The sequence below is a fragment of the Narcine bancroftii genome, chromosome 6, assembly GCF_036971445.1.
Source record: "Narcine bancroftii isolate sNarBan1 chromosome 6, sNarBan1.hap1, whole genome shotgun sequence".
Classification (NCBI taxonomy): Eukaryota; Metazoa; Chordata; class Chondrichthyes; order Torpediniformes; family Narcinidae; genus Narcine; species Narcine bancroftii.
Genome location: NC_091474.1, coordinates 41,248,048 through 41,275,639, shown reverse-complemented (window position 1 = coordinate 41,275,639; position 27,592 = coordinate 41,248,048). Strand labels below are relative to the sequence as shown.

Sequence of the window (27,592 nt, the reverse complement as noted above, 5' to 3'; positions counted from 1 at the left end):
CTGGTTCTGTCCATAACTAGTCCGCTAATTGGGCACCCTGTGTCTGAGGCGGTGCACACCTTATCTGGGTTTCGAGAATTAGAGTTGGGAGGTAAAATCCACTCACGTACAACCCAGGTTAAATCAGACAAGCAGGATGAAAAGAGAGGAGCTGCTACTAATAACGAACCGACAAGAAGGGACCCTTTTCTAACCTTGTTAAAGTTAGGTGTACCTAAAAGTGATATTGATGGGAAACCTACCACGGTCCTTTATAAGAGGAAGGCAGGGGAACATCATCCCCAGCTGTTGAGTCTTCCTGGCCCAACTGTGCTTTCTGCTCCCACTGCTGCTCCTATCAAGCCAGCTTCTCTTGCTCCAGTTACCCGTGATGAGATACAACAAATGGTTAAAAAGGATCTTATGGATAATAGTGGCATGTGGTCCTGGAAGCCCCCGAACCCTACTAAGGCATGTGGGTGAGGCGCGATTCCCGTGTCTACTCCATTGAGATACAGCGGATACACGGGGACCTGCAGCCCTACCTACCGTTAACAATCCATTGGGGTGGGGGTAATGACTGCCAATATTTGGCCTTGGTCGATACCGGTGCGGAGCACTCGGTAATTCCTGGTAACCCCAACCTCTGGACTGGACCAACATTTTGAATAGAGGGGATGGGAGGAGCAATCACCCTGGCGAAGGAAATAAAAGTCCAGTGGGTAATGGCCTTTCCCCTGTATGGTTACAAGCCCTGGTGACTGCCACTGACGAGTGTATCCTGGGTATCAATATGTTGGCAATTTTTGGGTAATATAAGCCATGGTCCCACTGCTGAAGTTTCAGACTCTCTGAGGGGTAGAAACGTCTCTCAGCAAGAAGAAGAACTTCTAGAGTCCAACCAACGTCCCAGTCGGGGAACGTGGAGAAGCTGCTACCGGCGCCCGGACAACCTACTACAAGTGTGCGGTCATTGCCTCGCTTCGGCAGTTGGGACCAGTCCAGGCATTGATAAGTATAATTAGGAAGGGCTTGCATATTGTAGTTTGAAATCAGCTTAAGATTTAGTAATAAAGATTTGTATAAACTGAAGTGCTCTCGGCGTGTGTCTCTGTTTTCTTTTGGTAGCTCAAACACTGTGACCAATCTAAAACGAACAAAGTGAGAGGTACAAGTTTACCAGAAAAGCATCTAAATAAAACAAGAAAATGCTAGGAAAAAACTCAGCAAGTTTGGGAACTTATGTGGAAATAGAAACAATTTACATTTCAGTCTAAGAACCTTCTGATTCAAGACTCTCTACACAGAAGACGTGTGACTGTCTGATTTTATTCAGCATTTTGTGTTCCAAATTCAGGATTTCAAGAATTTAAAAAGATTTACTAATGTATACAGGTCTCTCTTTGACAGGATAACCTCTTCCAAGAAATCTATAACACAAAGCCATACTGCAACAAATTTGAATAAGAGGTGAAAAATGCAAACAATAATCCAAATGAATTCACAAAGTCCTGCACTATTTCAGATAGATTATGTTGACAAGAAGTTGAAATACAAAGGCCAACATACTATTTACCTTCCAAAACACTTATTCATTTGTAGAATTGCTCCTGTAGCTCATGAACCAGCATTTATTACTACTGTATTTCAGAATTGGTGCAGTATTAAAAAGTCTGTCCTCATTTCTAGATCATTAAATGACAAAAGTGCTATGAGCAGCTCAGTACAACACCACCATTTACAAATTTGCCGATGATATCATTATAGGGAGCTGCATAAAAAGAGACAATGAGTCAGCATACAGGAATGACATTGAATATTTGGACGAATGGTATACTTACAACAACCTCTCACTCAATGGCACCAAAACCAAGGAGCAGATTGCAGACTTTAGGAAAGGAAAATGAGAGATGTACAACCCAGTGATCATTGGGGAAATCAGAGGTAGAGAGGTGCAAGACACTATCTCAGAGGATTTTTTTCTGGACCCCTCATAATAATGCCATCTTGAAGAAAGCACGTCAGTGCCTCTACTTCATCTGGAGTTTGCAGAGGTTCAGTATGTCATTGGAAAGCTTTGCAAACTTCTACAGATGTATAGTGGAAAGTGTGCTGACCGGCTGCATCACGGTCTGGTATGGGGGCACCAATACTTCTAAGTGCAAAAAACCTGCGAAGTTAGTGGACACAGCCCAGTATATTGCAGGCAAAACTCTCCCCACTATTGAGAAAATCTATATGGAACACTGCTCTTGTAGAGCAGCAACAATCACCAAAGACCCACAGCACCCAGGACATGCTCTGCTCTTGCTGCCATCAGGAAAGAGATATTGGTGCCACAAGACTGTTTACCAGGTTCAGGAACAGTTGCTATCACTCAACAACACACTCAGATTCTCATTACTTTGTACATTATTTATTACTGAATATTTATTTTTCTGTATTTGCAGTTTGTTTATATTTCTCTTTGCAAACACATCTCTCTTCTTGAGCACAGTTTACAGTTATTAATAAGTAGAAATTCTGCCTGGTCCAGTGGATAAATAATCTCAGGGTTGTATGTGATGACATACATTTACTCCGATAAATTTTAACTTTGACTTTGAATATCTTTTGCTGTCAATCTGGATAAACATACCTCTCTTTGTGCCAGTCAAAAAGGTACTGCCAGCTTCACCCTGATGTAGTGATTCAAGGACTCTCGAAAAAGTTTTAACTTGTCTGCACTTTTATTTTAGGTCTAGGTGACAGATCCACTTGCATTGCCTTTGCTGGTCAGTTTTATCCAGATTTTAATGAACCAAAATTAACCTTGTTGGAAGCATCTTGCAGGTCAACAATTTAGATGGCTTCAATCCAATTATTAAATGGTGTTTATTCTGTATGAGAAATTATGCACCACCAAATCAAAGTTATCCAGTGAAACCCTCTCTAATTTGAGTCTTCTCTGCAATTTCAGCACTGCAACAGCTTGCTATACTGGCCCATCACAATAGGAATAGATGGGTATAGATTTAATTCAGTAGCAACAAGAGTTTTAAAACATAAAATATGAATCCCAGATATAGGGAGAAAGGGGCTGCACAAGGAGAAGACAGAGACAAGGAACAAAGAAGGTAGTTCAATGGGGCAAGTTCTGGTTTTTTTAAATATTTTTTTATTTTTCACACTATGAACCATATCAAACAAAACATATACAAACATTTCTCATTAAATATACACAGTGGCACATTTTCTCCCCTTTTTTCCCCCCTATCCTCCCTCCCCACTCCCCTCCAAAACCAATAAATATTGAGCATATACAATGCAATAAAACCATTAAACAATGTATTCACACAATGAAAAATAAACAAGAAAAATGTGTCATCTACTTTTACACACTGGATCAAGTAGTTTTGTCTCCTTATCATTTTAGGGGGGTAGAGGTCCGAGGCAAGTCCTCTCTGTTATGTTCCATGTACGGTTCCCAAATTTGTTCAAATAATGTGACTTTATTTTTTTAATTATATGCTACTTTTTCCAATGGAATACATTTATTCATTTCCATGTACCATTGCTGTATTCTCAGGCTCTTTTCCATTTTCCAGGTAGACATTATACATTTTTTTGCTACTGCTACGGCTATCATAATAAATCTTTTTTGCACTTTATCCAATTTGAGGCCTAATTCTTTACTTCTTATATTACTTAGAAGAAAGATCTCTGGATTTTTTGGTATGTCATTTTTTGTGATTTTATTTAATATCTGATTTAGATCTTCCCAAAACATTTTCAATTTCTTACATGCCCAAATTGCATGTACTGTAGTTCCCATTTCCTTCTTACAGCAAAAACATCTATCTGATAATGTTGGATCCCATTCTTTTAACTTTTGAGGCGTGATATATAACCTGTGTAACCAATTATACTGTATCATGCGTAACCTTGTGTTTATTATGTTCTTCATAGTTCCAGAACATAACTTTTCCCATGCTTCATTTTTTATCTTTATGTTTAAATCTTTTTCCCACTTTTGTTTAGGTTTATAGCTTATTTCATCATTTTCCTTATCTAGCAGCTTAATGTACATGTTCGTTATAAATCTTTTAATTATCATTGTGTCTGTAATTACATATTCAAAGCTGCTTTCTTCAGGTAATCTCAGTCTGTTTTCCAAAATAAGCTTTCAGTTGATGATATGCAAACATTGTACCATGAGTTATTCCATATTTGTACTTCAACTGTTCAAATGTTAATAAATTATTTCCCAAAAAACAATTTTCTATTCTTTTGATTCCTTTTCTCTCCCATTCTCTAAAGGAAAGGTTGTCTATTGTAAAAGGGATTAGTGGGTTTTGTGTCAATAACAATTTTGGTATTTGGTCATTCGTTTTTTTCCCTTTCTAAGTGGATCTTCTTCCATATATTAAGTAAATGATGCAATACTGGTGAGTTTTTATATTGCACCAGCTTTTCATCCCACTTATAAAGTATATGTTCCGGTACCTTCTCCCCTATTTTATCTAGTTTTATCTTAGTCCAGTCTGGTTTTTCCCTGGTCTGGTAAAAATCTGATAAATACCTTAATTGTGCAGCTCTATAATAATTTTTAAAGTTTGGCACACCACCTTGGTTATACTTCTCTGTTAATTTATCTAACGCTACCCTCGGTTTCCCCTCTTTCCACAAGAATTTCCTTATTATTCTTTTTATTTCATTAAAGAATTTCTCTGTTTAAGGGAATTGGCAACGATTGACATAAATATTGTATCCATTCATTTTAATGCAATTTACCCTCCCTATCAAGGTTAGCGGTAATTCTTTACAATGTTCTAAGTCTTCCTACAATTTCTTTATTAGTGGCTGATAATTTAGTTTGTACAGGTGGCTTAAGTTATTATCTAACCTGATACCTAGGTATCAGATTGCTTGTGTTTGCCATTTAAATGGTGATTCTTTTTCAAATTCTGTATAATCCGCGTTCCTCATTGGTATCACTTCACTTTTATTTGCATTAAGATCTTCTACCCCGATATTTCTCCATACTCCTTCAATTTCTTATGTAATTCTTTTATTGATATTTCTGGTTCTGTTAAGTATACGATGATGTCATCTGCAAATAAGCTGATTTTATACTCCTTTTCCTTTATTTTTATCCCTTTTATTTTATTTTCTGTTCTTATCAGTTCTGCCAATGGTTCTATTGCTAAGGTGAACAATGAGGGGGATAATTGACCTACTTAATTTAAATTGGTTTGATACATATCCATTTACTGTTACCTTTGTCAATGGTCCATTATATAATGCTTTAATCCAATTAATACATTTTTCTGGTAGATTGAATCTCTGTAATACTTTAAATAAATAGTTCCATTCTACTCTGTCAAAGGCTTTTTATGCATCTAAAGCAACAGCCACTGTTGGCTTCTTGAACTGCATGAATTAGATTAATAAGTTTACAGACATTATCCGCTGTTCGTCTTTTCTTAATAAATCCAGTTTGATCTTGTTTTACTATTTTTGGTACACAGTCAGCCAATCTGTTTGCTAATAATTTTGCTATTATATAATCTGAATTAAGTAGAGATATTGGTCTATATGATGCTGGTGTTAGTGGATCCTTCCCCATCTTTGGTATTAATGTAATTATTGCTGTCTTACATGAATCTGGCAAGTTTTGTGTTTCTTCTATCTGGTTCATTACTTCCAGGAGAGGAGGAATTAATAACTCTTTAAATGTTTTATAGAATTCTATTGGGAATCTATCCTCTCCTGGCGTTTTATTGTTCGGCAGCTTTTTTAATATATCCTGTATTTCCTCTATTTCAAATGGTTTTATCACTTTGTTTTGTTCCTCTTCTTGCAATTTCAGCAGTTCAATTTTAGCTAAAAACTCTTCTATTTTATCATCTTTCCCTCGTTCTCAGTTTGGTATAATTGTTCATAAAATTCCTTAAAGTTCTCATTAATCTCTATTAGGTTATATGTAATTTGTTTGACCTTTTTCCTTGATGCCAATACAGTTCTTTTAGTTTGTTCTGTTTTAAGTTGCCAGGCTAATATTTTATGTGTTTTTTCTCCCAGTTCGTAATACTTTTGCTTTATTTTCATTATGTTCTTCTCCACCTTATACGTTTGTAATGTTTCGTATTTTATTTTTTTTGTCCTCCAATTCTCTTCTTTTTGTTATATCATCCCTTTTTACTAGTTCCTTTTCTGTACTTACTATCTCCCTTTCCAACTGCTCTATTTCCCGATTGTAGTCCTTTTCATCTTAGTTACATAACTTATTATCTGCCCTCTAATGAAGGCTTTCATTACATCCCATAATATAAATTTATCTTTCACTGATTGTGTTTATTTCAAAATATGTTTTAATTTGGCGTTCAATAAACTCTCTAAATTCCTGTCTTTTAAGTAGCATGGAGTTTAACCTCTTGGTGGGATGTCCTCCAGTTCTATTGATAATAACAGGGGTGAATGATCAGACAGTATTCTAGCTTTATACTCAGTTTTCCTAACTCGACCTTGAATATGGGCAAGTTCTGGTTTAGGCCAAATTAGACTTCTCACAGGGTCAACAACTCCATTAATTTTAATGAAAAAGGTACAAATGTATTAAAGTTTCCATCTATTTACTGTTGTACTTTTTTTAATGCTTCAAAAATTTCTGAATTCCTTAACTCAGTTATTTTGGGAATGGCTGCTATACGAATTCAGATTGACACTAACAATTCCAGAAAAAAAGTTAATTTATACCTCCTCTAGTTCTAACCTTGTCTTTGTTCAATAATAATAAGGGCAATACAATCTGTTCAAGGCCTAGCTGAGGGCTATCAATCCTGATTTCTTTCCTAAATTCATCAAAAATGGTGGTGTGGCGACATTATTGACTGCTCAGCCTTGAAAAATCAAGTAAGCAAGGACAAGACCAAGGATGTCTTTTTCTGAAAATAGCATTCATTCATTAAATTTACAAGAATAAAGATTTGCATAAACAATTCTGATTAAACTGGAAGACTCTTTTGCTTCTCTTTCTCTGACTGTAAGCCTAAACGCAAAACTGTAAAAAGCACTAAGGCAATTTCTGTTGGTGGCGAATCTGTCTGCCTTGTAGCAGGCAAAAGGAAATTTCATGAAATAACAACACTATTTTATTATTATGACAATAAATTGAATCTTGAAGAGCATCAGAACTAATACAGTTATATCCTGAGAGGAGTAGACTTCCAAAGGAAAACAAACAGACCAAAAAAAAATTCACTGTGTCCACTAACCAAATGATGAATGTTCATTCTGCATTCATGAGTAAATTAATTCAGGAAGTTAAAATCATTGAATTGGGGAATCCCACAAGAACCAACTTCCTTGGTTGTAAAGTTCAGTGGAATTCCAGTTAATGTATCCTAACTGCATTTTTTAAAATATAATAAAAATTTCCAACCATCTTTCCTGCGAGGTCTGTCAGGAAATTCTAATGCAGCACAAATAAAATTCCTGAATTTGTTTCCTATCTGCCTTCCAAAAAAAAAGGCCAATAAAACATATTGGTATATCTGACCCCCTTGTAAAATCTGCTCTTCTATTTAACAAATTAATTGCTTAACTTTTTACCACAACATCACTTTCTGGCATTAAATCCAATTATTCTCCTTGATTCCTTAATATTCAAAAGTCTTTTGTTCTCTGAATATGCTCATACCCGAGCTCCCACGGATAGAAAACATGAAAGATTTACCCCCCTTAAAACATTTCTTCTCATCTCAGTCCTTATTTTGATCTTACTTTACAGAAAGTAATTCTGTACAATTACTTTACAACATTAGCAGAATCAAGATGTTAAGATTTATTCTAAATAAATAAAAAAATGACATCTATTTTAGAGTTTAATAACATTAAATGGAAGTGCATTTTCAACAAGGCATCCTTACTTTTGTGTTCCAACCTCTGCAATAAAGTCCAACATGTATCTGGCTTCCTCACTTTTTTGTTGTAATTTGTGCTTATTTCTAACACCTCATGAAACTGCCCATTAGCCCAATACTGATCCTTTTTAATTCACAAAATCCAAAATGTATTGTAGCCAGATATTCTAGACCCTTCAAAGGAGAGTACAAACTGCTCTGAACTCGAAAGACTTTAGCAGAAATGACAACAAAGCTTGAGCAAACATGCAAGCATTAAGGTTTGCCTTAAAGGTACAAGGACAAAGTTAAGCAACAAAGTAACTTCAGGAATGGATGTTATGGGGATCTAGGGAAAGTTCTGGCAGAGACATAATTGCATTACTATTAACCATGGGTGAGATGATGGGTAGCTGAAAGGAGGCTAATGTTATAACTTTATACAAGAAAGGCTACAAAATTTTTAAAAATCCTGGGAACTACAGACTGGTGAGCCTAACATCAGTGGTGGATAAGTCACTTAAGAGGATTTTGAGAGACAGGATCCATCAGCATTTGGCAAAACTGATTAGGGATAGCTTGGCTTTGTGAGTAGAAAATTGTGCATCATGGGGTTTACCAAGTCTAGAGGTGAGCAAGATGATTGATAGGGTCAGGGCAATAGACAGTGGTCATTGTCTACACAGAACTTTTTGCTACATGATAGGCTGGTCCAGAATGACAGATTGCATGAGATCCAGAGAACTAGCCAATTGGGTACAAAATTGGCATAAGATAGGATGGTGGTGAAAAGTTGTATTCATACTGGTAGCCTGTGACAAGTGGTGTGTCATAGGGATTAGTGCTGGGTCCACCTTTGTTTTTCATTTATATTGTGATCTGGATCAGAATGCAAGAGGCATGATTAGTAAGTTTGCAGATGACACCAAAATTGGGATCTTGATCAACTGAGTCAGTGGGTTGAGGAATGGCAAATGGAGTTTAATTAGGATAAGTGAGCTGCATTTTGGCAAGTCATCTTGGATGTAAATGGTAGGCCCTGAAGAGAGTTGCAGAAAAGAGACCAAAGGATACAGGTACACAGCTTCTCAAAAGTGATTAATAGCTAAACAGGGTAATAAAGAGGGTCATTCAGGATATTTCAAGAGGTGAATAAATTATTGAAAGGGACAGTTTCTCGAAAGTGATTAATAGCTAAACAGGGTAATAAAGAGGGTCATTCAGGATATTTCAATAGGTAAATAAATTGTTGAAAGGGACATGGAGAACTGGCGTTGATGAGAAGAGGCAAAGGGCAGATTAGCTATGATCATGTTGAATACGCAGCAGGCTTGAGGGGCCCTGGCCATTTCTTGTCCTAGCTTCTGATGTGGTTAAGATAATGTTTCCTGTACCATCACATAACACAAAGTAATATAACAAATATGCACAGTAGCTTGGTGGCCTACACCCATGAAATAAAATCATACTACAAATTAATTTCTACATTTGACCCTCTGAGTCCATACAAATAGGCAGAATTTCTCAAGGGCCTAAGCCAATGTTTGGACCCACAATATAAAGAATTTTAAAAAACAGCAAGCCCGCTGTGCCATTTAATGAATGTTAATCAATGGAAAACAGCTGAAAAATCAAGAATGCACAAAAAGCATTTCTGCTACTCAGCCAAAGACATTAAAAATCGACAAGCTAATACACAAAGACAGCTGATTGCAGCTATCTTTAGCCAAACCCAGTCCTTCAAGAAATCAAAATTATAAGATGTGGGTTGGGGTAGGGCCCAGAGAAGAACCCCCTGCACTATTGGTGGGGTTGTGGTAAGATTCAGGTGAGCTGCCCGCTGCAGCTGGGCCCAAGTGTAGGGGAGTAGGTCCGTTGTGGAGCAGGTTAATATGGGGGAGCTTAAGGAGACCCAGCTGAGAGTACCAGCTGTGCTGTGGGTGAGAGGGTAGGCCCAGCTGAGAAGACCCCTGTGGCGTAGGCGAGGGTAAGCCCAGCTGAGAGGACCCCTGTGGCGTGGGCGAGGGTAGGGCCCAGCTGAGAGGACCCCTGTGGCGTGGGCGAAGGTAGGGCCCAGCTGAGAGGACCCATGCGGCATGGGTGAGGGTGGGGCCCAGCTGAGAGGACCCCTGCAGCGTGGGCGAGGGTAGGGCCCAGCTGAGAGGACCCCTGCGGCGTGGGCGAGGGTAGGGCCCAGCTGAGAGGACCCCTGTGGCGTGGGCGAAGGTAGGGCCCAGCTGAGAGGACCCATGCGGCATGGGTGAGGGTGGGGCCCAGCTGAGAGGACCCCTGCAGCGTGGGCGAGGGTAGGGCCCAGCTGAGAGGACCCCTGCGGCGTGGGCGAGGGTAGGGCCCAGCTGAGAGGACCCCTGTGGCGTGGGCGAAGGTAGGGCCCAGCTGAGAGGACCCATGCGGCATGGGTGAGGGTGGGGCCCAGCTGAGAGGACCCCTGCAGCGTGGGCGAGGGTAGGGCCCAGCTGAGAGGACCCCTGCGGCGTGGGCGAGGGTAGGGCCCAGCTGAGAGGACCCCTGCGGCGTGGGCGAGGGTAGGGCCCAGCTGAGAGGACCCCTGCGGCGTGGGCGAGGGTAGGGCCCAGCTGAGAGGACCCCTGCGGCGTGGGCGAGGGTAGGGCCCAGCTGAGAGGACCCCTGCGGCGTGGGCGAGGGTAGGGCCCAGCTGAGAGGACCCCTGCGGCGTGGGCGAGGGTAGGGCCCAGCTGAGAGGACCCCTGCGGCGTGGGCGAGGGTAGGGCCCAGCTGAGAAGCCCGCTCCTGTACACCTGTCACCCATGACACCGAACGCAACCCGCCATCCTACCCCTCTCGCGGACTTCCCACTGCCGCCGCACTGAGGCCCGCCGGATCCCATGACCATCAGACACCGATGACAATCACTGACAGACATCAGCTACTCACCATAACCTGCCAGCAAAATCGACAACAACTTCCCCGCTATCCCCTCTAGCTGAAAGATGGCCGCCGTTTGAAGTCAGAAAAGACCGAGCACGCTTGCGCCTCGGGCCCCTTTGCCTGCTGGGAGTTGTAGTTCCTCTCTGCGACCCATCGTTCGGTTGGCCCTCAAATGGACTTCAATGACCATCACCAACAAGGCGGTCGCCGCTGGCTCGCAGCTGGACGCGGTGCATTCTGGAAGATGAAGTTTTCATGCACTCCACATCGTCGAACCAGTCGTTGCTCAATTGTTCCTGTCGTGAGAAGCTGGGGTATTTTGGCAGCGCTGTTCTATCCCAAAAAATAAATTCCCCTGGAATTTACCCTGATTATACATCGAGAGCAAATTGCCAAAAGTCAGGACTACAAATACATTTTCCGGAATTCTGAACAAATGCAGACAGACGGCATTGTTTCTGACAAATAATCTCTAAATCAAATTCTGTTTCCAAATTGCATCATTTTCAAATATTGCATTGTCACCACCCTGAAATTGATTGTTCATCGCTCTACGATTTTTCAAGATTGTAGTTGTCCAAAACAGCACTGATTTTATATTTCTGCATAGCCGGTCTTAATAAAAAAACATCCGTCCAGAAAAACAAAGCATGTACTCTTTTCGTCGCATTTTAAACCCATCTCTGCAGCGAACTTCTTTGCAAGTTAAAGTTACATATTTTCATCTCTCTTTCCCAATTCGGACGCAGACAACTTTTCCTTCCACGGCTGTGTGCTCATAGCATTTTCCGCCTTTATCCTAAGATAAAGTTAGTGATTTATTTTAGATCCTCAGCATCTGACATTTTTATTTTATTTTCTATTTTTAATCTGTCTCTATTCAATTGTACCCTTGACAGGCTATTTGATGGGTCTCAAATGTGAAATTAAATGGAAATTGCACACGAGCCGATTTACCATCAGAGATGTTGCTTGGGCTCAACCCAAAAACGTTAAGCCTCTCTCTACCTCCACCGAGTTTCTCCAGCAGTTTGTCTCTTAGAGCATCTGCAGGCACTTGTTTCTTCAAGGCTAATTCGTGCTTGATTTTACATTGATGCTCATTTTCTGAGAATGTTCAGAAAACACATATGGCGGATAGATGTTTGGACTGAGTGTGTTATTTCGAAGAAGCAAACGTTCGGAGCTCGTTCCATTTAAATGTGTATGGCCCACATCCCTCAAAACGTTTCCTATCCATGCACCTATCTAATTTTTTTTTACAAATATTGTAATTGTACCATTCTCTACCACTGTCTGGAAATTCATTTAAAACCCCACCACCCTGTGTGTGAAGAATACTGCCTCTCAGGTTCCCTTTAAGTTTATTTCCCCCACCTTAAACTTATACTCTCTGGTTTTAGATTCCCATATCCTAAGATAAAGTTAGTGATTAACCACCTTATCGACATCCTTCTTGGTTTATAAACCTCATGTTCAGTCTCCTTCACTCTGGTCCCAGCCTCTCCTCATTACACAAGCCCACCAATCTTAACAACATCCTTGTGATTTTCTTCTTCTTCACCTATCTGGCTTGATTACATCCTTCCTATAGTATAGTGACCAGAGCTGTGCACAATATTGCAGGTGCAGTCCTCTACTGCTGCAGCTTAATGTTCCAACTCTTGTTCTCAGTGCCCCAACCTTCTTCACCATCCTGTTTAATCATGTTCAGGGAGTCATGTACTTGTACCCAGGCTCTGTATTTCAGGATGTAAAATCTACCCTGATTTAACTTCTAAGATCCATTATTTTGCACTTGCCTGAGTTAAATTCCTTTGCCCACTTTCCTATTGTATCTAGATCCTGAGATAACCTTAAATACTCTTCCTCACCATCCCCTCCCCCCCCCACCCCCGCTACTAATTCAGTTGTTATACACAAACTTATTAACTGTACCACCAACATAAATATAATAGAGCAGGGGATCCATCACTGATCCCAGCAGCAGACCCCTTATCACAGACCTTTAATCATCAATGCAACTGGCCCCCATCTTCCACCAAGCCAATTTTGCATCGAACTGGCTAACTCATCTTGGATCTCACCTTCTGGATGAGTCGACGATGTAGAATCTTGTCAAAAGTCTTGCTCACCTCGATGGAGAGAAAACCCACCACCCCACATCATCAATCTTCTTGGCCACTTCTTCAAAAAACACAATTAAATGCACGGGATATTAATTCTCATGTGTTTACGTGGGGAGAAGCAGAATTGACTTGAAAAAGTTGATCTCTCCAAATTATTTTATTTCTTCGAGGGGAAATTTGCTTCCATCAATCAAATAATATAAGGGCGAATTTATATGTACAGGAAGCGTCGAACTATTCAAATGTAAGTATTATACCAAATGTTGGGTGTAGATTGCTGCGATTTCTGGGAGGTTGGATTGTCATCAGATCGAAATGCATTTTATTATGTAACAAGTCATATGCCATAACGATCGCGCAGAATTTCATGTTTCTGAAATGACCATTTTGTTAGCGGGCTGGTGAAACCTTGAACGGAGTGTTCTTGACCAGTACATTGGCAATAAATCACCACATAGACGGTTGTGGGAACGGGAGGTGAAGGCGACGGACAACATTCTGTCCTGTTATTTTAGTCATCAGTTCACTCCAGTCCCTACCTGTTGCGTTCTGGCCGTTTGGCAGCTTGCCCTATAGAGCCATCCGCTCTATAGGGCAAGCTTTGTCCTTGCTGATCCAGGAGCCGGCTCCCGTGCATCGCAAATCACAATACTTGCTTTAGGTTGCATTCTGTGAAATGGATCTTGCAAAAGAATTTGTCCGTGGGCGTGAGTCGGGGCTTCACTTTCCCGCTTGTTTTAACAAGGAATGATTTTCTGTCATATGAATTGGCCCGTTCCTTTATGAAAAGTGACGTGACATGATGGGATTTTATACTGAACCACACACAAGTAAAACCGAAAATGAACGCAATGAGACGAAATGGAGTTGTTGCTGGAAAGCCCCCGTGAAAATGCCCCCACAGGGGAGGAGACAATAAGCGCTCTCTATAAATTCTCTCTGTCCCATCGCGACACAGTTGTTGCTGCTCTGAGGACTGTGCACATAGTGGGCATTGTTTAACGGGGCTGCTCTTGGGGAGAGGCTTGGCCAGCACGATGGCTCCACGCGTCCTCTTCTGTTACATTGTATTTCTTTTACAGGTAAGCAGATTGATGCCAGTTTGTTTCGAGCACTTCAATAATGCCGTCTTGTTCGATTGCTTCGTTTCAAAGGATTCCTTAAAGGGGGAAAAACCCCCATCCATTTTATTATACATATTGGTCCAAGGATATTTTAATAACGGGTTTCCGAATATGCTCGGTTTGCATCCTATTGCCAGACTGAAGACGAAGTTTCTACCTCTGATGGTTTGGGTTGGGAAAAAGTGCCGGTGGATACAGTAAAGTGGAAAGAGGGGGGACGTTGGAGCGAAGGCACGTTTATTTGGGTTGAGCTGGGTGGAAGGCGAAGTTCAAAAAGCAATAAAACTGACATGTTTTAAAATAAGGCTCCGAGCCGCCAACTTGTGTGTTGCGAACAAAGGGTGCATTAATGAGTGCAAGTTACGAGAGCCCCCCCCCCCAAGTAATTCTACAATGATCCCCCCACATTATCAGCAAGGGGGCATGTGAAGTTGGCCAAGGAGAGGAATGGCCCATCAACCTTTCACCTTGGGATCCTTTGTCCAGAGCGTGGGTGAAACACGACGGGCTCCAGACGCTGTGATTGGAGTAAACACACCGAAATGCTGGAGGAGCTCAGCCGGGCTTTTCAGCATCTGCAGGAGACAAGATATATTGCCGACGTTTCGAGCCTGCGCTCTTCTTCAAGAAGGTTTCAGAGTTCTAACAATGGGGAAGGAATCCAGACCAACAAAAGGTGTTAATTGGATGTGATAAAGGACTAAGTAGAATTTATCATGTCTGTGTGAAAGGAGAGAGGGAAGGGGGAAGCATGGGGTGGGGTTAACAAGAGCCAGGGAAGTCGATATTAATGCCATCCAGTTGGAGGGTGCCCCGGAAGATGAGGTGTTGTTCCTCCACTTTACGGGTGTGGCAGTGTATGAGACCATGGACAGACATGTCACAAGGGAATGGGAAGGAGAATTGTTGAGATAACCTGACCTATAAGGTTGACTGACGATTTCTCTCCAGTGATGCTATCTGTCCCTCCAGCTTCTCTTTGCTCACTTCCAGCATCTGCACTTCTTGTGTGAAGCACAATTTCCTAAGGGACTTAGTGGGTCAAGCAGCATCAATGGGAGAAAGTCAATGACGTTTTGGGCCGGGGTCAAAACGTCGACCATTCATTTTCTCTCACTGATGCTGCTTGACCTGCTGAGTTCCTCCAGTAGTTTATGTTTCGCTTCAGATCCCAGCATCTGTAGTCTCCTGTGTGTGTGCTGCCATCTCGAGTGAGTACATGAGGTTCTTTTCTCCAGAGAATTGTCCTATCCTATATCAATCGACAAGGCACAATGGGCATTCCATTAAATGTGATATGTTGCATCAAGATGCTTTTGGCAGCACAGGGGCACAGTTTGTAGAACTGCTTTTCACAGCTGTCCTGAGCCAGGTTTGACCCTAACCTTCAATGCAGCCTGTGTGGAATGGGAACACTGGGACTGTGGGTGCTCTGCTTATATTATATGTAATTTAATTTAGCACGGTAACAGGCCCTTCCAGGCCATGAACCTGTGCCAGTCAAATCCTCCAATTAATCTACAAATCCCATAGGTTTTCAGAGGGTGGGTGGAAATCTGAGTGGCCAGATTCAAAGCCAGGTCACCTGCACTGCACTGCTAACCACTTTGGTAACCATGCTGCTCTAAGCTAACCTTCTCCCACCCCGCAAAATTTCAGGCATTGGTCGATTAAGTGGCCAAAAATTGCCCTAGTGCAGTGATTTTCAACCTTTTTCTTTTCACTCATGTATCACCTTAATTAATCCCTATGCCATAGGTGCTCTGTGATTAGTAAAGGATTACTTAAAGTGAAAGAAGAAGTTTGCAAACCATTGTTTTAATCGTATCTCATTGACTCGTTATGTGCACAGTCCATAACTCCAAAGGAAATGGGCCAATGACAATTTTTCTCAAGCAAAATATTTTAGTAACAATTAGGTTTAGAGCAGTGAATCTCAACCTTCCCTTCCCACTCACATCCCATCTTAAGCAATCCCTTACTAATCACAGAATACTTATTTAGTGATTACTTAAGGTGGGATGAGGTGCACCAAAGAAGAGGTACAAGGACTGCCTAAAGAAACCTCTTGGTGCCTGCCACATTGACCAACGCCAGTGGGCTGATATCGCCTCCAACCGTGCATCTTGGCGCCTCACAGTTTGGCGGGCAGCAACCTCCTTTGAAGAAGACCGCAGAGCCCACCTCACTGACAAAAGGCAAAGGAGGAAAAACCCAACACCCAACCCCAACCAACCAATTTTCCCTTGCAACTGCTGCAACCGTGCCTGCCTGTCCCCCATCGGACTTGTCAGTCACCGACGAGCCTGCAGCAGACGTGGACATACCCCTCCATAAATCTTCGTCCACGAAGCCAAGTCAAAGAAATGTGAGTGGAAAGAAATATTAGAAAACTATTGCCTTTGTGTATGGCGAGGTGGTAGAATCTGGGGAAGAAGTGATGGTAATATGAAATGACAAAATGCTTTCATGTAGGACTGATCTAAAAATAGATGTTGGTAGTCAGTATGGAATCTGATGGGCTGAAAACCTGTTTGCTGCTGCATCTTTCCATAACTCCATGATCATCCAGAGCTTGATGGGTGTTGGAGAGGAGTTGGATAGGATTAGTTGACAAGGCTAGATGTGGAAGGGCATTTGGCTCATCTTTATGTATCCAATGGGAGAGATTAACATCTCCCAATGTAACAACAATTACTTTTTCAGTGGGATTTTATTCTGGTCTGAATATGTCCCTTTTTTTTATTTATGAATGTTATCTATAAGTTTAAAACCATAAAAGATTCACGCAAATTACAGTAATACAATATAAATATTATATATTTTTGAAAATATGGAGCCCATATATAAAAAAAAGAAAAGAGAAAGACCCACCCCAAAAGGTGATTTTAAATATTTAATTGAATTTTTGATATTTTATTTCTTCTAAGGTCTCTATATACACAATATTAAGAAATATTATAGTACCAGGTACACGATCCTTTATCTGGAACTCTTGGGGGACAGTGTGTTCTGAATTTTGGATTTTTCCAGATTTCGGAAAGCCCACCCAAATTGTTCTGCCATATCCACCCCCACCACCTTCCAGTCACCCAGCCAACTCCCCCAAGCGCCAGTCCCTTGGTCACCTCCCCCAAGTGCCAGCCGCCCGGCTGCCTCTCTTCCCGGTTACCGGATTTTGGAGCTTTCCGGATTTTAGATGTCTGGATAAAGGATCGTGTACCTGTAATAAAACTTCTGTGGAAGAGCTCTGGTCCCTTTCTTTCATTCAATAGGGGGTTAGTATGGGATGCAGTGGTGGGGGGGGGGGGGAGTCTGGGGTCTGGGTAGATCTACTATATTTCTATTTTCTTTTTTGTTTGCTCTTTTTTAATACCACATGTATTGGAATTTGAATGATATATTTGTAAAAGGAACACATTTTATCATGGCTTTAAATCTATAAATAAAATATATTAAAAAATACCTCCATGAGGTACTTAAAAAGTTCCAAGTTTTTAATTGACATCCTTACTGATAAAGGTAAATAAATATACACTTTGTGCAACATTACCGGGAACATGATCTACATCTGATGTCAAATTTCTGAATTTTGACTAAGTGAAGGGTTTTTAGTTAGGTGCAGATGTGTAAACAAAAAGGTCAGTCCTGATTTAAAGAAATTTGTAGAACATGTCTAAATTATCTAGGGTCAGATAGTACCTGAATTATTTTGTACAGTTTTGGTCTCCCTACCAAAGAAAGGATATAAAGAAAGGGTAGTGAAGGTTCATGAGACTGATTCCCAGATGACCAGACTGTTGGATGTGAAGTGATTGGGACAATGTCACTTGTATGTTACATTCGTTAAAGTTTAGAAGAATGAGAGGGGATCTCATTGAGACATACAAAAAGCTGACAGTGTTAGGCCGACTGAATAGAGGGAGGGTATTTTCCCTGTCTGGGGGTCTAGAATGAGATGTCACAATCTTAGATTACAGGACAAGAGTCTAGGAGCTATTTTGTCACTTGAAGATGGTGGTCAACCTGTAGAATTCTCTACTAAGTGGTGACAGAGGCCACCTGGTTGAATATATTGAGGTAGCAAATACATGCCTCAATGCAAAGGCATCAAGAGGTGTGGATATAGAGTGGGAATATGATATTAAGATAGAAGATCAGCCATGATTAAATTGAAAAAAAAGGCTCTAAGGGCTGATTGTAAACACACAAAATTGGGCCAGGGCCCAGAATGTTTATATCTATTTGCCTCCTGTGGACGCTGCAGGATTTGCTGATCTTCTCCAGCAAGTTTGTGCAATTACTACAAACACAGACTTTTGTGTTTCACTCTAAGGACTGATATTCTTTTCCCATATTATATATTGTCTAACTATACTTAATATATAGGAAGAAATATATATTAATATCTTAATATTAATCTTAATATTAATATCTTAATATTAATAAACAATCTTAAACATTGCCATTGGGTGATTATGGAAGATCCCATGGCAACACTTAAAGAAGAAAGAAGTTCTCCTAGCTTTATGTAAACCTGCATATTTGGAAGAACTCAGCAAACCATTCAACATGTCCTGAAGAGTTCATCTCTTCTTGTGGCCCATTTTTGTCCCTCAATCTTTACTATTAAATAGGCTATCTGGTAATTTATCACATTTGTTGTTTCTTGGGTGGGGGTGTTATTTCATGCATATTGAATGCTAACCACCTTATCTTCCAAAGAAACTTATAAATAAGTTCTTATTTTAAAAAATGCTTAGCGCTGAATGACTACAGTCATGTCAAAGCAGGTGTAAGTGACTAAAAATGTACCTCCGTATACCCAATGTCAAACTGTTAGCGGCCACCAGTGCAAGATGTGAAATGTGATCGGCTTATTGGGTGTGTCCCTCTGTTGCTACAAGTAAGCTGTAGCTGCAGTGGGTGGGTCATTCAGTCTGGCTTTTGTTAGTTATATGAGGACTTTTGATAGTAAAACACCCTTCCTCAACCTGTGAACTGTGGTTTAATAGATTTTTTGGATGTGCCTAGAAATAAAATGTTACTGAAAAACATTCAAAAGAGAATAATTTTGCCAGGCACCATGAAATAAAATTCTAAATTACAATTAGGGCTTTGTAAACTGAGAAAGAGGCACTATATTGCAACTGCATGGATTTATTTGAGGTTATTATACAGTAAAACGTCCCAATGTGTTTCATGAGGGCAGTTGTTTATTGATGGGTTAATGACTAACATTACTTTTCCTCCCTCACTACCCTGAACGGAACATTTTCCCAGGTAACTTCAGAAGCTTGGTGCTCTGTTAAAGATATTACATACTTCTGTCAGATATCACTGTCAGAGACTCTTCTGATTTCAGTGCCCATGTCATGGCAGTAAATTGGGCTGAAAACCAAATGAATGCATTAGCAACAATTTCTTATATTCACACCGCACAGCATTAACAAATTATTAATACTGGTATAAAGTGTACGTTATTGTAAAATTAATAGAGTAGTATTTGAAGCTTGATGTGCATGACTCACCCCATTACAAGAAACCAGATGTCAGTCAATGTATATTATATGCTTGGGGATTTTCCACAGAAATCTTCCCACAACCAAATCAGATACTATACAAACTTCCTCTGACCAATCCTCAGCTTTCTCTCTGCTATCCTTTCTGCTTCCTGCTTTTCATAAACCAAACTGGTATTTTTGAGACAGATTGGGCACTAAATGAGAATTTTGTTTCAGAGAAGTAGAAATGAATAGAATGTTCCTGAAATGTTGTTCCGCTGAACCATTGTGCAAACACTTGTGAAGATCTGTTAGGGGACTGGTCTTATTAACACTAAATGGTTATCTAACTTTGATAGATAACAGTAGAGACTCTGTGATCTACTCTGTTACCTACTGTTACAGTAGGTAACAGAGTGACTCATTTGTGGTGGAACATGGTACTGGGGGCATGTCTGGGTATATCCTCACTGGGCTGAGCAGGCTGGCCCACCTCTGTATCTGTAGCCCCTCCCCATAAGATCCCCTAATGAAGGCTGAGAGCCCTAGTCTCCTCCCTCATACCTGCCTTGGTTGTGAGGCAGCAGCAGGTAGAGGTATGACTGGGTTTTCTGATTAATAAAGCCTTTGACTCTTGCTTCGTGTTCTGCGGGTGGACATTGATCGTGCTACAATTTATTAATCAGAATTTTAAAGTGCTGTGGACAAGGCAATCTGACTGGAGAAGCTGGAGATCGATCCAAAGGAACCAGAGGCCTCCGTAAAGTTGGATATGTGGCTACACTATTTGAAGGCCTACCTGAGGCGCCTCAAAATCACAGCCGATAGGGATTGGTATGATCTGCTCTTTGCAGTGGTGGACCACCAAGCGTACCAATTAATTTGCAACTGCACTGGATATGAAGAGTCAATAGGCCTACTCCGACAGCAATATGGAGCCCTGATGAATGTGATGTACACTCGCTTCCAGCTTGACTCCTGATGCCGATGCCTGGGTGAGTCGGTTGACGATTTCTTGAGGGCCTTGCAGGGACTAGGGCAAGCCTACCAGGAGGAGCTCATCTGTGACAGGCTCATCACTGGCTTCTGTTCCCATCACATAAGGGAATGACTCCTGGAGAAAGGCAATCGGTCCCTACAGGAAGTGGTGCAGATGGCCCAAACCATGGATACTGCCCAAAAGATCACGCAGGCCTACCCAGCGGGACACGCGACTGCCAGATGGGGAGAACGGGCGATGATATCTTGGGACTCTGGGCCCCTGACTGCTGCTGCCACCACCCAGCACGTGAGGTGTAACTACTGCAACCAAAGCAAACACCCATGAAAGTACCGTCTGGCTTATAGCATAACCTGCTCGAACTGTCTGAGGAAAGGACACTATGTCAGGGTATGTTGCTCGAAACCCCACTCTGGCAGTGCCACATGTGGACCATAACCCATATATCCATCTTGGGCTGATCCACTTCTGCTGTCATTTCTGGTTGCTGAGAACTGAACTTCCGGAACAGTGGTGCGACAACACGGAGGGACATCACATCCAGTTTCACTTCCGGACTCCACCGCGTGCGATCCATAGGAGCAGCCATCTTCGCGATCTCGTGGGTGTCCATCTTGGTGGTAGCAATCTCATCAGCATAGCAGGAGCAACTCGAACAGTAGCTGACATTGGCTTCCATTGTGCTGGTTTAGAGTAGACTACACCAGCTGGGGTGATTGATGATGGACATCGAGATAAACGGCCACACCACTGGCTGCCTGTTTGGCATAGGAAGCACTGAGAGCTTCATATACCCGGGCACGGCCAAATGTTATTCCATGACTGTGTCTCCAGCCAAGAGCAAGGCAGCACTAGCCTCCAAATCCCTCTCTGCAGAAATCCACAAGATCTACACTGTGACCCTAACCGTGGGGGACACGAAATATGAGAACTTCAAACTGCTGGTGATGTCTCACCTCTGCGCAGCTATCATATTGGTGCTGGATTTCCAGTGTCAGTTTAAGGGTGTGCTGATGCAGTTTGATGGGCCCTACCCCACCCCCCTCACCATCAGTAATAACTAGTTCCAAGAGGTCCCGCCTATTCCCCCCGAAGAGACCCAATCACGCGTGATTGCTGGGTCGGGCATCTGACCTGAGGCCTGTTCCAAAACCTCACCCCAGACTGCAAACCTGTTGCCACTAAGAGCAGGCGATACAGTCCTGGGGACAGGGAATTCATTAAGACGGAGGTGGAGCAGCTGCAGAAAGAGGACATGATAGAACCGAGTAACAGTCCCTGGAGGGTGCAACTAGTGGTGGTGAAGAGTGGGGAGAAGTGCCGGATGGTGATAGACTACAGTCAGGCCATCAACCGTTCACCTTACTGGACGACTACCCTTTGCCCTGATCACCAAGAATAGGGTCTTCTCTACCATAGATCTTAAATCAGCATATCACCAAATCCTGATTCACCAAAAGATCGGCCGTACATGGCATTTGAGGCCAATGGCCGACTGTACCATTTCCTTCGGGTCCCATTCAGCCTCATGAATGGGGTGTCGGTGTTCTAAAGGGAAACCTGAAGGCTACATATCCATTCCTGGACAATGTCACCATCTGCGGTCATGACCAGAAGGAACACGACAAGAATCTGCAGAGGTTCCTGGCCACCGCAAAAGCCCTCAATCTCACATATAATAAGTGCATGTTTAGCACCAAGCGATTGGATATCCTGGGGTTCGTGGTGGAGCATGGCGTCATCGCCCCCATCCCCGACCATGTGTGGCCCCTTATGGAATTACCTCTCCCACAGAATCCCTAGACTTTAAAAAGGTGCCTGGGACTCTTCTCATTATGCCAATGGATCCCCAACTATGCAGACAAGACCCAACCCCTAGTGAAAACCACTACCTTTCCCCCATCGGCGGAGGCCCGTAAGGCTTTCGAGGGCATCAATGATGAGATTGTCAAGGCAGGGATGCATGCCAAGTGGAAAGTGATGCCTCCAACTTCGCTCTGGCCGCCACACTGAACAAAGCAGGCAGGTCAGAGGCATTTTTTTCCTGCACTCTCAATGCAGACAGTCTGCCATTGAGAAGGAGGCATGAGCTATAATGGAGGCCATGTGTCACTGGAGGCACAACTTGACTGGCAGACCATTCACCCTGCTGACCATTCACCCTGCTGACGGACCAGAGAGCTGTCATTTTTATATCTAACAATAAACAGCGGAGTAAAATAAAAAATGATCATGAGGTGGAGAATTGAGCTGTCCACCTATAATTATGAGATCTTGCACTGCCCGGGCAAGCTCAATGAGCCCTGTCCCAAGGAACCTGTACCAGGGTGCGTGGATCACCTCCATGCCCCCCTCCATCGCCTCTGCCACCCCGGGGTCACAAGGCTCTACTATTTTGTGAGGGCTCATAACCTCCCCTACTCAGTGGAGGAAGTCAGGGAGCTGACTCGCAATTGCCAGACTGTGCAGAATGCAAGCTGCAATTTTACAGACCAGAGAGAGCCTAATTCATCAAGGCCACTCGCCCCTTCGAACGTCTCAACTTGGACTTCAAGGGGCCACTCTGGCCCACGAATCAGAACATCTACTTCCTGAGAATCGTAGATGAGTACTCACGTTTTCCATTTGCCATTCCCTGCCCTGACATGACCATATCTATGGTCATCAAAGCACTCCACATGGTATTCACTCTGTTCGGATACCCCAGTTACGTTCACAGTGACAGGGGATCTGCCTTCATGGGTGAGGAGTTGTGGCAATACTTCCTTTCTAAGGGCATAACTACTGGAAGGCAGTCCTTTTGGCCCTCAGGTTGAAAGGGGTGCCCATATCTTAGTAGCAGGAGGTCTTTCCAGAATGCTCCATGCCACCCGGTCCCTATTAGTCCCAACTAATGCAACACCACATGAAAAATTGTTCTCCTTCCTTAGGAGGTCAGCATCAGGAACCACGCTGCTGGTCTGGCTGATGACCCCAGGGCTGGTGCTTCTCTGGAAGTATGTTAGAATGCACAAGGCAGGCCCACTGGTTGAGGAAGTACACCTCCTGTATGTGAACCCCCAGTATGCGCTGGTAAGGTACCCGGATGGACGGGACGATACAAGGTCCATCCGGGACCTGGTACAAGCTGGGGCACTGGCATGGAAGGCGCACCCGATACCCCCAGACAGCCACCAGTCGGCCTCAGGGATCATCCTGACAAATGACATAGTGATCCCACCTCCAACATGGCCCCCTGAATTTTCTTCCCCTTCCACGAGTGCTTCCCTCCACTGTTACAAACAAATTCCCCATCCCCTATGCACAGAAACAGTTCAGCCCCCCAACACCCAGCCGAGGGAAAAAGCCACCATTGCACTGGAACCAATGATACAGCCAGCAGTACTTTGGAGATCTCAGCGCCGAATAAAATTGCCAGAGTGGCTGAACTGTTGAACTATATGGACTACAAGACCTGTGCAAATGGACATTGCCCCTATCACCCTGCCAAACTTCATTCAAAAAAAGGAGGGATGAATGTGTGGAACACGGTACTGTGAGCATGTGCGGGTATATCCTCACTGGGCTGGGCAGGCTGGCCCACCTTCTGCACCTGAGCCCCTCCCCATAAGATCTACTAATAAAGGGTGAGGGCCTTAGACTCCTCCCTCATGCCTTGGACGTGAGCCAGCAGCATGTAGAGGCATGCCTGGCTCTTCTGATTAATGAAGCCTTTGACTGCTGGCTTTGCGTCTGCGAGTGGTCATTGATCGTGCTACATCATTTTCAAGAAAAACACGAAAGTCTGAAGATGCCTGTTATTGTAGTAGAAACAGAGAAATGCTGGAGGAACTAAACCTGTCTTGCAGCGTCCATAGGAGGTAAAGATACATAACCTTTTCATTGTGTAGTGTCATTCACAAGAAAGAACTGGACCAAATCAACTACATTACCATAAGAAAAGGAAATAGAAAATGAATATAAATACTTTACAGTTGTACTGCTGGAAGTTACACAGCTTAATAAGTTCCCAGAAGTGAAAGGATGAGCAAATGTAGGTTCTTGGGAGTCACTATTTCAGAAGATCTTTCCTGGAACCAACACACCAATGGCATCATGAAGAAAGCCTCTACTTCCTCAGGAGTTTGCGGAGGAGCTAGTGGAGTTGTTCAAGTGAACCGGTACGGACTTGAAGGGCCGACATGGCCTATTTCCGTGCTGTAAACGGTTATATGGTTATATGGTTATAAGTGAATGAGAAGTTCCTTGTAATTCCTAGATGCAACATTAAATTCAAACCCTGCCCCTATCCCTTCATATCCATATATCTATCTTGAATAGCCTATTCCAGACGCCAACCACTGCTGGTATAAAAACCTATCCACATGTCTCTTTTAAAATTTACCTTTCTCATCTTAAACATGTGTCCTCTAGGATTTGACAGTTTTAGCTTGGGAAAAAGATTCTGTCTGCCTATGCTTCTCACAATCTTATTCACTTCTACCAGGTCTCCCCTCAGCCATTGAATCTCTAGAGAAGACCACCAAAGTTTTTCCAATCTCTCCCCATAGCTCAAACCTAATCCAGACAGTATCCCAGTAAATTTCTTCTGTACCCTTTCCAAAACCTCCACATCTTCCTGCAACAGAGCAACTAGAAATGCACACATCCCTCCAAGTGCCGTCTAACGAGAGTTTAATGTAGCCACCACACGACTTCCTTACTCTTATACCCAATGCCTTGACCAATGAAGGCAGGAATGCCATGCCCTTTCTTTACCACACCATCTCAGTTTGTAGCCACTTTCAGAGAGCTGTGGATCTGGGGTATAGATTTTGGGTGAAGCCACATTCAAGCTACAGTTATTTGGTGGGGTTTTAACTGTGCACAACATCTACACTTGGTAGTTGTCATCTCATCTCTAAGCCTGAAGGTCATGGGTGCCATTCCAACTCCAGGATTGGTGCTCAAAATCCACGACAAAACTTCACAGTTCATGGGCCATCCCATAGTCTGTACCATATAACCATAACCATATAACCGTTTACAGCACGGAAACAGGCCATGTCGGCCCTTCAAGTCCGTACCGGTTCACTTGAACAACTCCACTAGCTCCTCCGCAAACTCCTGAGGAAGTAGAGGCTTTCTTCATGATGCCATTGGTGTGTTGGTTCCAGGAAAGATCTTCTGAGATAGTGACTCCCAAGAACCTACATTTGCTCATCCTTTCACTTCTGGGAACTTATTAAGCTGTGTAACTTCCAGCAGTACAACTGTAAAGTATTTATATTCATTTTCTATTTCCTTTTCTTATGGTAATGTAGTTGATTTGGTCCAGTTCTTTCTTGTGAATGACACTACACAATGAAAAGGTTATGTATCTTTACCTCCTATGGACGCTGCAAGACAGGTTTAGTTCCTCCAGCATTTCTCTGTTTCTCGCTGTTTATTATCTGATGAGTTAAGGCAGCAAATTTACTTTTAGATTGCCTTAAAAAATACTGTGGTCAGAGAAGAGGTGTTCTCCTGATGTCCTCAAACACCAGCAGCAGATCACCATTTCATTCCTGCTGCTGGGATCTGGCTGGGTATAGGCTGACTGCTGTTATTTTTTGATTCAACGGTACCCACATATGAAATAGGTGAGTCTGTTGCAGTGCTTTGAGGTATCTTGGGGATATTCTATATAAATGGAAACTTTGTTTTACATTTTGTTTTAGTGAACCCTACCCTGGTGTGCAACACAAAAGTTGGCTTTTAATTACTGAACTCAGTCTTCAGGGTCTGTTGTGTGAGGTAACCTAGTCACAGCTATTGGTGTTTCATGCCCAGAATTACAAAATCTTGTAGCATAGAATGAGAACATTTGAGACAAACTTGCCTGCTCTTTGGAAGGTCTTCAATTATTTCCATTCTTATTGCTTCCCTGCAGTCATTTTAATTACCAGTAGATATCCAATTTACTTTTGCATCTGTTCTGAATCCCGAATCGCTGAGCAAATTAAAAAAAAACTCATCATTCTGCACCCTCCCACCAGTCTTTTTGCTAATTATGCTAAACTTGTATCATCTGCGTCCTGCACCCTGCCAGCACCAACAATGCCTATCCACAAAGTTCCTCCACTACATTGTGGGCAACCACTCTTTTTTAAAAAAAATATTTTATTTTTCACACTATGAACCATATCAATCAAAATACACACAAACATTTCCCTCTTGAAAAGACACAGTGGCATTTTCTCCCATTTTTTCCCCCCTACCTTTCCTCCTTTCTTCCCACCTCCCTTTAAACCCATTAAACATTCAACATATGCATTACAATAAACCCATTAAACAATGTCATAACACAATGAAAATAAACAAGAAAATTGTGTCATCTACCTTTACACGCTGGATCAGATCATTTCGTCTTCTTCTCATTCTGTCATTTTGGGGGGTGGAGGTCCGCGGTAGGACCTCTCTGTTGTGTTCCATGTACGGTTCCCAAATTTGTTCAAATAATGTGACTTTATTTTTTAAATTATATGTTATTTTTTCCAATGGAATACATTTATTCATTTCCATGTACCATTGGTGTACTCTCAGGCTCTCTTCTGATTTCCAAGTTTACATTATACATTTTTTTGCTACAGCTAAGACTATCATAATAAATTTTGTTTGCACTTCATCCAGTTTGAGGCCTAATTCTTTACTTCTTATATTACTCAGAAGAAAGATCTCTGGATTTTTTGGTATGTTGCTTTTTGTGATTTTATTTAATACCTGATTTAGATCTTCCCAAAACTTTTCCACTTTCTCACATGCCCAAGTTCCTATTTCCTTCCTACAGCGAAAACATCTATCTGATAATGTTGGATCCCATTTATTAAACTTTTGGGGCGTGATATATAGCCTGTGTAACCAATTATATTGTATCATGCATAACCTCGTGTTTATTATATTTTTCATAGTTCCAGAACATAACTTTTCCCATGTTTCATTTTTTATCTTTATGTTTAAATCTTTTTCCCACTTTTGTTTGGATTTATAGTTTATTTCATCATTTTCCTTCTCTTGCAGCTTGAAGTACATGTTTGTTATAAAT

At 42.1% G+C, this 27,592-nt stretch overlaps 2 protein-coding genes across 7 annotated transcripts in view; one reads left to right on the top strand and one right to left on the bottom strand.

Moving 5' to 3' along the window:
- The window catches only part of LOC138736004 (AP-1 complex subunit gamma-1-like), a 106,855-nt gene extending 95,979 nt beyond the window's left edge, over positions 1 to 10,876 (bottom strand). For all 4 annotated transcript variants that reach the window (XM_069884774.1, XM_069884776.1, XM_069884778.1 and 1 more), the window contains exon 1: positions 10,779 to 10,876. The gene's annotated coding sequence lies outside the window, so the exon portion shown is untranslated. The remainder of the gene's footprint in view (positions 1 to 10,778) is intronic.
- Positions 10,877 to 13,815: 2,939 nt separating this feature from the next.
- Positions 13,816 to 27,592, top strand: part of LOC138736002 (tumor necrosis factor receptor superfamily member 5-like) — a 37,352-nt gene continuing 23,575 nt past the window's right edge. Inside the window, exon 1 of one of the 3 annotated variants that reach the window (XM_069884768.1) lies at positions 13,816 to 13,983. In XM_069884768.1, coding sequence (XP_069740869.1) covers positions 13,939 to 13,983 — 45 coding nt within the window. In that variant the 5' untranslated portion in view covers positions 13,816 to 13,938. The remainder of the gene's footprint in view (positions 13,984 to 27,592) is intronic. The other 2 variants (XM_069884767.1, XM_069884766.1) reach the window with 2 other exon arrangements.